At 28.1% G+C, this 11,094-nt stretch overlaps 1 protein-coding gene across 2 annotated transcripts; it reads right to left on the bottom strand.

Annotated features, from left to right (window-relative positions):
• Positions 1-3,006: 3,006 nt before the first annotated feature.
• On the bottom strand, positions 3,007-10,596 carry LOC132941530 (uncharacterized). Of its 2 annotated transcripts, XM_061009627.1 has the most exons (11): positions 9,674-10,596; positions 7,497-7,592; positions 7,361-7,435; positions 6,401-7,300; positions 5,946-6,168; positions 5,618-5,881; positions 5,188-5,559; positions 4,597-5,115; positions 4,403-4,497; positions 4,116-4,315; positions 3,007-4,045 (listed from the first exon to the last, which is right to left on the bottom strand). In XM_061009627.1, the coding sequence occupies exons 4-11, from the start codon at positions 6,824-6,826 to the stop codon at positions 3,910-3,912; spliced, it is 2,235 nt and encodes a 744-aa protein (XP_060865610.1). In that variant the 5' UTR covers positions 6,827-7,300; positions 7,361-7,435; positions 7,497-7,592; positions 9,674-10,596; the 3' UTR covers positions 3,007-3,909. The 2 variants fall into 2 exon arrangements, with proteins under 2 accessions (XP_060865610.1, XP_060865609.1); XM_061009626.1 differs by having other exon boundaries at positions 6,401-7,435.
• Positions 10,597-11,094: the final 498 nt, after the last annotated feature.

Genomic DNA, 11,094 nt, shown 5'->3' with positions numbered 1-11,094 from the left:
TTTCAATACAATATTATTGTATATGCAAATGTTATATTTATTAATTATTAAAGTTAAGATTCTGTGCGCTCTGATGTATGTATTGATTTTCCATTGCTTTATTTTTATGTATTCACGATAAGCAGTTAGAACATGTATCTGATCTTTGTAGAAACTAGAAAGCAGTGGCATATTTATGATTTTGTCTTGGGTGATGGGATATGATTTTATTCAGTAGCCCAGCACCAAAAGTCGTGGGTCTTAAATTAGGACTCCAAAAGCTTTTGCATATTATATGTAACGTTAGGGCAGGGGATTGATCTCTTTGATCTACCCTCTGTAAATACGCCACTACTATAAAGTATAGCTTTTCATGTTAGAAATATTGAATAAAATTGTATTCCAGAATCTGAATAGGTTAATATTGGTAGCTTGTATTTATGAAAATAATTTATTTGAAGACCAAGCTTTCATACTACTAATAATAATGATCTATATAACAACTCGTCATTCTTAATAATTGTTTTATATAATTGTATAATGTCATCCAAAATCTTATGGGTGATTCATCTTGATTTATTATATATTTGTATAACTATTTTCTTAAGAAAGGGTTTAATTATGTCACATTTGGAAAGTTTACAGAGGAGAGTAAGCTACTTTAATAATATGCTGAGTTTATTTAGTTACATTAAAGTTAGTTAATTATCAGCGTTAGTTTTGTTTATGTTGATTTGTTATTATAAGAAATACTTGGGTTTCAATCATATTTGTTTCGCATGTTTTTGAATGCCTTATCAGTGTATGAAATATTTGATAGCGAATCATTAACATGTGAAATAAATATTGAATGCATTCATCCTCAAGTAAACAAGTCGGCACAAGGAGTATTTGGTATGTTGTCAGCGGTGGAGGATTTGTTCGAGAGGCTAATGTTCTCATTAATACTAGTAAACAATTCTGTTTTCAATGTTTACGTTATAAAATTACATTGAATTCAGAAATGTTAAACCTAGTGTTGATCTCTGAAACTCTTCAAAATACCAAAATTATTTGATTTAGTAAACTTGAAGATCCAACTGAATACATAAATCTTTGCTGATGTACAACTTTGTTTAAGAGAATAATTATTTCATGTCTGAAAACTAAATCAAAACTTTTTACGTCTATTTGATTAAACAATGTTGTTGTTAGGAGTTGTTCGATTTACTTTCACATTACCCCAAAAAGAAATGTATCAGTATAATTCTTATTTGTTATTATTAGTATCTACCTAAATAAAAGTAACTTTATGCAAAAGCTCATATAATATATATATCTTCTGTATTAGGGATTTACAATTACATAAATAGGTTACAACCGTTGTGCTACAGTATTCTAGTGTTTAAACTATTTGTTCAGGAGACTAATACTCTGATTAATTCTAGTTCACACACTTCTGTCTTCAATGTTTATGTTTTAAAATTACATTGAATTCAGAAATGTTGAACAAGTGTTGATTTCTGCTGCTTTTTAAATTGACTTCATACCTACCCTGAAAAATAAAGATTACAGTCCAACTCTTAGCGCTGCTTCCTTTTGACTATCTAAAGCTACACAATTGGTATGGAAATTTGTTAAAATCAACATTTGCATCGTCATATGATTTCAACCTGAAGCATTATACCACAGAATATAACAATATAAACAGATATTTAAAATATCCTACGTATTTTGCATTCAGTGTTTTTCAAATCTGCATTTTCATGGTGTGGAGGTACATCGATGAAAATTATGTAAAGATACATATAAATAATGGACATTATTTGCTTACAACAACGTTAAATTCAAGTGTGATGTCATCCAAACCCTAATAGGTGAGTTATTTTGATTTGTTATACTTAATAATTAATAACTATTTTATTAAGAAAGTGCTTAACTTTTTCACAATCAGTGGAGTATCTGTATTCCTTAGTATTATTTGCTGTAAATAATATTTATTGGTCGATCACCTTAATATATAGATTACAATATATTTAGTATATAATTTAAGTGATTGAAAAAATAACCTTAAAATTATGACTAATAACTTATTGTAATTTATTTTTTTATAGTTAGATCGTTAGATGGATAGTTTAGCTTGTAAAAATTTAGGTTATTACTCATATATTATTTTATTTTGTACATCATGCAGACTTATATAATTTTTTGTAATTTTCGAAATTTATATATCATCATATTAAGATTATAGTATCTCATTAAGTTAGTTATATATATATTTATATAATGTCCGATATGGTAATTAATAGATCTTGATTTATTTTAATATTTAATGACTATTTCATAAAGAAATCTCTCATCTTTTTTACTTTCAGTGATTGGCCCTCTCGTTTAAGTCATGTAAATAATGGCATAATATGCAATGCAGATCAAATGCAGCGTATGTTCATTGAAATATTTATTACATCAGGATTCGGGGAAAACTTATGTTTGTTAAACATACGATCTTATACTACTATAATATTTAACTAACTATGTGTTCATATTTTACAGGCCACCGTGTGGAGGTGCATCGTTGAGAATCAAGTAGAGATACACATACATAACGGACATTGTTTGCTGATTTTATTTGTATAGAATTCGGATACGAATACAAAATATATAATCGAACCAAATTAAATAGTATATTTGTCACAAATGTAATAATCATTTTCTTATCGGCTTATTTATAAACCATGTACGGGCGCTCGGCGGCGACAGAAAACCCGTTTTGACCATTGTGTGGTACTGCCGTTATCGCGCGCGGGTTGGTGGTATGAACACCTGGTATCGAACGCTGCCACTGCTTACGGGCGCAGCGCTTGACGAGCGTAATTTTCTGCGGTTTTCTTATGAAACATACTTTGCGCGTTCCAAGAATATTGGGTAACCGAGTGGTTTTATTGTAAAAAAGCCTAACCAGATTTTTATCTGGTTCCGTGAGATGCCCGATTTTTGATATCATTAAAACATCGTGAGATATATCATGATTAATAATACACTTAAGAGGACGCTACACCTAAAGCGAAACGAATAGAACGGCCGAGAGAACGCGCTGTTAAGTGTTTTCACGATGCGCAAGCACGCGGCGTTTAAGCCACGCCCAATACTCGTTGTCGGCGACCGGCGGACGATTGTGCTCATTCGGGAGCGATGTTTATTATTTCCTCAACCTTCGACTGTGTCTGATCGCGTAAATATAAAATGTAAACACCTTATATTATGACGCGTTTCCGCCGTAATATTCGCGCATACCTTCTCGGCGACTCAGCTTATAATTATTGCATTATTAGATGCTTACTCCATACAAAATATAAACAATACAGTAAATAATATCTACTTTATAACAGTATCCTAAACTAATATTACCTACCTAAATATCTAAATAGGTATTAGTTTTTAGTAATTTAATTATTGAATATATGATTTTACGTTATACTGCTACTACATAGGTAGGTATACGTTTTAAATTACAGTTTTTGGGTACTTCTTAAAGATGATACAGTAGCCCGTATCAAAGCTATCTATTATTATTTTTAAGATTCTACCTTTCTCTACAAAGATACGATTACCGTTGGTACTATATATGCTATTGAGTTATTAAATATTCAAATTAAATTAAATAAAAAATACAGTATTGCCTATTGGTAATCATTTGTCAATTATAATGTTAACACTATTATATCATACATGAAACTAATATAGGTATATTTTTATTTTTTATTAATTTGGTGTTTAATGTGGTCACTGGTCAGGCTCTCTAATATCACTTTTCAAAAATCGTTTTCCATATAGTGGATCGACAATTTCTGGCAGTAAACATTCTAAATAAAATCTGAAATGGTAATATATTTTTAAAAACACGTTTCACATTTATTAAAAATATTATAGAATAACTGATGAGAATAAAGGTCACATTTTTTTAAAATTATTATTAGTTGTGGTCATAATTTTAATAATACGCTCAGGCTCTTTGATATCGGACTTCAACATTCTTATTGGATAAAGTGGTTGAATTATTTCAGGTAGCATACAATCCATATAAAACCTAAAATTATAAACAAATTAAAAATGTACTTACTTAAAATATTATTAAGTTAGGTCAGATAATAAATTACATTTTTAATTTTTCTGCCATATTAGAAGTCCAAAATTCTGGTTCATAATAAATTTTTTCTACCGTAATCCAATTACTGGTATATATTACAAAATAGCATAATTTTCTGCGGGTAATATGCAACTGGCCCATTACTTGATAATAATAAATATTATCTTTTTTAAGTTTTGTACAATTATCTACTATGTTACAATATGGCAACTATAAAGTTTAAAAAAATGAAATTGTAAAACTACAGGCTTAAAGTATACGCAATGATTATAATAATATGTAAACAACATGACTTACTAATTTTTTGTTAATAGCATCTATTGCACTTGAAGTGTCTTTTGCAATATATGGACATTTAATTTCAATAATTGCCGTTTTACCAATCAAGCCATCTATATAATATTAGACCCGATATATTTTAAATTGTATACGTAAATTAAATTATAAAACATAAATAATATAATATAATACCTAATATTCAAATATTTTACCTGGACTTGCTGCTAAGTATGGCTCATCAGGATCCACTATCAAACCACAAATTTGTATTTTTTCGCCAATTATACATTCTGCTTTTTTACGAGCGATAGGCTCCGTATCTCTGCCGTATTGTAAATATTTAGATTGGACATTTCCAGCATAAAGTATATTGTACACGGTGTTTTTACAACTGGTACTAGAACGCATTTTACAAACTTGTCCGAATCTAGAGGCAGTAATTCGTTTTTTGCGTTCATAGTACCACTTCTCACTTTCACTTTGATTTCTAGTATCATCTTCAATTTTTTTAATATCTGCATTCTCTAAGGATGTAAGGAATTCTTTTTTTTTTTTTTCAAAATCTTGTGGTGAATATTGGTTTGTTAGCGGCTCTGCCAAACCATAGTCAGCATCTGGACCGTCAGTACAAATAATTTTAGTTTTTCTAGCTTCTGGGAATAACTGTCTTCTTTTTAATGTGTTGGTTCTTATTCGTTCATAATTTTTTATGAATCTTTTCCCAAATTTTCCTATAAAACAAAATAATTATTTTTAATGTAGATACCTTTTTCAAAATTTTAAAACTTTTTACTACAACACACCTGGACTACAGTTGGAGATCTTTTTGTGTATTTTTCTTAGATACTGTTTAGAGTTAAATGAAACTACGGCTGCTTCTACCCTAGTATTATAGCTTCTTTTACTCGAAAAATTTAATCTTTTACCGGCTATGTGTTTGTTTATTAAAGAATTAAATTGTTCGCACATGTTGTTATTTTTATTTTCTAACAAACTTTCGGAATTTAAAACAAGTCTTGATACATAGTTTTTTATTTCATTCATCATTCCAGAGCTTTCAGCCTCTGGCACTAAGTTTAAATCATTATTTTTCGATCCATTACAAAAATAAGAATCACACTTTAGATGCTGACCAAGTCGATGGTATGGGGCGTTAGCAACATCTCTTTGAATACCTACAAATTAAAAATCATTCAATTTATAATAAATTGTAAAATATTTTCCACAAAATACCTTTTATCTTTTCTAATTTCGTTACTCCAATTATATTTCTCCAATGTATAACTGCTTTTGTGATATCACCTCTAAATCGTAAAATATTCGATAGAATATATTTTCGAACACGAAGTGGGTATTTTGTGTTTCTAGCAATCACTGTAAGTTTGGTGGCATAGTTTCGCATCAAATGATTTCGGCACTCAATTTTTCTTATGTGAAAATTGGGACCGTACGGCTGAATTTCATTTAAGCGTTTAGTCACACTGCTGTCCCCATCACCTATTACGTTTTTAAATGCCACAATTTTTTTATTTTACCAAGTATTTTTTTTTAATTTTTTTACCTATTAAACAATTATACTTTAATCCATGCATTTCCTCGCTTTTCATAAATCCTTCAACCACGCCATCGGCCTCCATACTTGTTGAGGACTTTTTCCAATTGAGGAAGCATTGATGATCAGGTGCGACTTTTTTACTATTTTTCGATTTTTGGCAAATACAACAATATTTATTGCGTATTCCAACGAAAAGCACTTTTTTAGATTTAAAACCAATTATCGTAGCCTAAATGAAATAAATAAGATTTGGTTTAATTATCATTATTACCAAACTATATATACTATATTAGATATATTACCAAAATATGTACTAAAGGTAAAAAAAAATTAAACATACAAACAAAACTACAGTTTTAATTACATATGCAGTATGACTGTATTTCTTTAAAACAAATTTATATATCAATAAGTTATGTTTTAATGATTAATAAAAAATATGCAAACTCTAGCCTACTTACTGCTCCGGATAAGGCGTCGTATTTTGTCCGATAGCTGCGTTTAGACCACTGCCCATCTGCAACAACTGTGATGACTGGTGTGCCATCTACGTCTATATCACCACACTCCAACGCCATTTTTTTTTCTTCCTCACCAGCTTTTTTTATTTCATCCCATGCTGTTGCATGCACAATATCAGCTACGTTTTCTTGTACTTTCGTATAACCACTAATCGATAACGATGGGATTTCAAGAAATGAAAACAATTCAGACAGCTGTGTGTGACCAATACCGATTGCTTGACAGCCGTGAACAGTTGCTTTATTAATTGGGACTTGTACTGTTTTAGGATTTTCTGTATAAAGTTTACTTTTGATGTTACACACTTTACATTTGAATGTTAAAATCGACTGAAATCCTACAAATGTTTCTTTCTGATACTCCATGTCAATAAATGAACAACCGAACCCACCACTGTGTACCTTTTGGATTTGATTGATAAAGTGAAAAATATCAATAATTCTTCGGCCTGTTAAAGGTCTGTGAATTCAAAAAAAAAAAAACAAAAAATAACATAGTTGAATAAATGTTTTACAGTATATTATAAGTTCTAGTAAAAAATTAAAATTAAATTAAATTGCATAACACTAGTTTTTTTGTACACACTTACTCGGCAGTTGTAGTATTTTCCGATGATAAACTATCTTCAGATGCAGTATACATAACACTTAGGTTATGGTCAGAAATATTGTTGTCTCTACAATAATTGTTAATTATATTATACACTATTATTATGCCCATATTAATTTATTTGTAAATACTTATAGTACTTATAAGAAAAATAGTATTAAATCTTTGCTCACTCTAATCGAGAACATGAGGCCTTATATTCAGGAAAAATCAATGTTGCATCTAAATTACTTCATAAAATAACAAAGTTATTCAATATATTCATAATTTAACTTGGTTTTAATATTTACTTTATATCCGATGATAATGTATTCACTACAGACGATACAGACGTTTCATCAAGATTTAAATCGTGTACTAAAACACTGCATTAAAAAAAAATTGATAGATTAAAATATAATCTAAAGAAAATACAAATATGCATACTTATTGTAAACAATTGTTGAGTTATAATTCAAAATCATATTTTCTGCATTAGAAGACGGAATTACATTATTTAATTCATTAATTAAATCTTCATTTCTAAATAAATATAAAATCAAAAAAAAATGTTGAAAAATTATTTCATAACATATATAGTCACTTTTGAATACCATTTTTTGTATATTTTTTTTAACTTTGCATAAATTATTATTTACTCGTAATAACTAATTATTTAGGTACACTATTACACCCAGTCAAGTAATTCAAAAATTGAATACAAACATAAATAGGTAGGTACTTGATTTTAATTTTGCAGTAATAATTAATTATTAATTTTATTTAAATTTTTATAAACAAAAAGTATAAGATGTATATTATAGCAAATATATGCAATACAAAAATATAATTTAATTTTTAATCATTAGGTAAAAGTGGTAATACACTGTAAAAAAGGTGGGTAAGTGGATGTCGCTCTTCTGCATGTACAGTAGGTTACAAGTAGGTCACTGTATAATGGATGATTTTAAATTTGAATTCAATGATATAATATCATTGTATAAGAAAAACGATTCTGAGTGGAGACGGTATGTCAGTCTAGGTTTAAAACATATTACATACGTATCTATGGTATTAGAAATCGGTAAAAAAAAATTGACCTATAATAGTACCTATACTTTCTTATAGAAATTTTTTTTTTGATAAAGGTAGATAATCTTATAAGGAATCTTGTATTACATTTTTAAATCTTAGATTTAAAAAGAAAATTTTTACGAATTCTTTCAAAATAATTTGCTAATTTTCGTGATTTTTCCATATTTTGTCAATTTTTGAACTTTAAATGCTTATAAAAAAAAAACTGTGACTAACGATTTTTAATATTTTTCATCTGCCTTCGGAACAATTTACTAGGAGCCTTCTATTAAATTTTCAAGCTTTTTTGACCAACGAATAAAATTTTATTGATATTTCTAGAAAAAAATCTAAAAAAAAATGGAAAATGAAAATGTCCCTAAACAGTTCAAAATAAATCAAAATATTTTGAAAATGTTATCGTGTATAGAAAAGGCATATATAAATAGCCAGTAAAAATTTCATGTTCCTACAGTCATTTGTTTTAAAGTTACACCAAAAACCAAATTCGAATTTGTCAAAAACCGATTTTGCGTAAAAATTTCCGTTTTTCCTTAATTTTTATGTTGTTTTTCCCGGCGCTTGTGAAAACTATTGGAAAATTTTTACTTTTGACCCCCCAAAGTACCAACTAGATTCACTTTCCTATCAGAAAAGCTACTGAAGTCGAAAATCCAAGCACTTTTACTGTCCTAAAACGTGATGACAGACACAAAAAAAAAAAAATAAAAAAAAAATAAAAAATAAATAAAAAAATAAAAAAAAAAACACACATCATTGTAAAATCAATACATTCATCGTTTCACTCAGAATCTAAAATATTTTATTACAATTAAATAGCAGATACCTACATTGTTGATATAAATAGGAAAAAATTAAGTAATAATAATACCTTATATAATATATTATTTTATTTTGTATTATAAAATATAAGTGATAAGTATTTTACGTAAAAAAATTTTTTGGTAATTTGTTAGGTAAAATACGGTAAAATTAGTAAATTTTTATTAAAATTAAATTTATAGTGTACCTATTTATTTTTTTTTTACAAAATTATGTAAAGAAGGCAAGACAAATATAAAATAAAGCATTAGTATTTAATCCCTTTATTAAAAATAATAATTAATAATTATAGTTTTCTATTATGTGTTTAAATAAAAATAATTAATAAAATGTTACAAATTAAAAACATATTATCAATCAATATAATTTTATAAAATATTGATTTGTATTATAATTCTAAAATCTCGATAAAAATATAGAAGTATACAAATAAAGTGATCACTCAATTTTTTGAACGGTAAAAAAATGTAAATCGTAAATATTTTTGCAAATTTATACGAGACTCACATCAATATAAAATATATGAACATATGCATATAAATCAAGTAATATTCATAAAATAATAAAACTATTATATATACCTGTATAGTTATAATTTAACATATTATGTTCTACAAAATAACATAATATTTTACTTACAAAAAGTCACAAAATAGGACATGAAATAATGTATTTTTATTTTGAAGCTTATATTTAAAAGTACTTACTGCACATCCTTACGAACCCCATTACGAACTTTTTTCATTTTTTTTTTTAAAGAAGTCTTACCCGATCGGGCTCCTTTCTTTTGGATGACGCGAATTTTTTTTGGTGACATTATGTTAACAATGGTTAATACAATTTTGGCACGAAAAAAAATATGGTTAGATACAACAGCATAAAAATTAAATACAATTTATATAATGAGTAATTAATATAAAGGCCTTTCTGATATTGCTAAATTATAATAGGTATCGTAATATAATATAGTAATTCCACAGCGTATTCTGTCATATGGTGACTACGACGGTCGACGACATAATCAAGTGTAGCTTATAAATAAGTTTAGATATGGTCTATATTCATTATTCAAGATAATAATAGTATGTCTATCGACTTCTGATTATCGGAAATGTTTATTTTTGTCACAATTTGTCGCGCGGCTGCCCGGTGCCGGCCGATGACGAAAAACGCGAGTGCTTGAATGGAGTGGGGGAAGCCGCGTTTTGTCGTTTTACGCCACCAGGGAATAATTCGATAATAATTAGAAAAATTATTTTACAATAATTCCATATGCTAAAAATTGTTTTGCGCGGGACAACATTACTCCCTCAATATTAACATTAGAATTACCAAAATTGTAAATCCTTACTAAGAAGAAAATTATCTGTGTCGTAGCGTCGTTTTTTTTTTGATAGCACTACCCAATAATTTTTAACAATCATTTGAAAAATACAAAAAAGTCAAATGTTCTCAAACCTATAACTTTAAACGTATTTATGTTATCCAAATAATAAAAACGCTACGACATAGATAAAATTGTCCTCTATATGTAGTAAAATTTTGTTTATTCTATTAAAATTATAATGCGAGAAAAGTTGTCCCGCGCGAAACAGTTTTTACAACCGAATTACGAGTGGTGTGGCGTCCTCTTAATACACTTTATAATTTTTCAAAAGTTATTTTTAGGACTTAGAAATGAAAATTTCAAAAGTCGGGCTTCTTACGGAACCAGATAAAAATCTCAATTTTTGTTCATAGGTGTTTTTATGATAAAACCACTCAGTAACCCATGTTATTGGAACGCGCAAACATGTTTTTAAAGGAATTATTCGAGTGATTTTTTTCCGTGACACGTCCTCTTAAACATACGATCTTACACTATTATATTTAACTAACTAGGTGTTCATATTTTACAGGACACCGTGTGGAGGCGCATCGTTGAAAATTGAGTAAAGATACACATACATAATGGACATTATTTGCTTACAACAACATTTAATTCAAGTGTGATGTCATCCAAACCCTAATAGGTGAGTTATTTTGATTTATTATAATATTTGATAACTATTTTATACAGACGCCTACACGTGTAGTCTCCAGTTTAGATTCTGAGTGGAACGATGACTGTAGTGATTTTACAATGATG

The sequence above is a fragment of the Metopolophium dirhodum genome, chromosome 3 (assembly GCF_019925205.1).
Source record: "Metopolophium dirhodum isolate CAU chromosome 3, ASM1992520v1, whole genome shotgun sequence".
NCBI classification, from domain to species: Eukaryota; Metazoa; Arthropoda; class Insecta; order Hemiptera; family Aphididae; genus Metopolophium; species Metopolophium dirhodum.
Note: the sequence above shows the minus strand (reverse complement) of the source record. Positions and strands in the feature narration are given on the sequence as shown.

Excerpts from the sequence above, each read along its gene's own strand:
- LOC132941530 (XM_061009626.1), bottom strand. The coding sequence starts at position 6,826 with ATGGAGTATCAGAAAGAAACATTTGTAGGATTTCAGTCGATTTTAACA. Across the intron at positions 6,169-6,400 it reads ACGACGCCTTATCCGGAGCA|GCTACGATAATTGGTTTTAA; the intron begins GTAAGTAGGCTA and ends TATTTCATTTAG. Across the intron at positions 5,116-5,187 it reads GATCTCCAACTGTAGTCCAG|GAAAATTTGGGAAAAGATTC; the intron begins GTGTGTTGTAGT and ends TTTGTTTTATAG.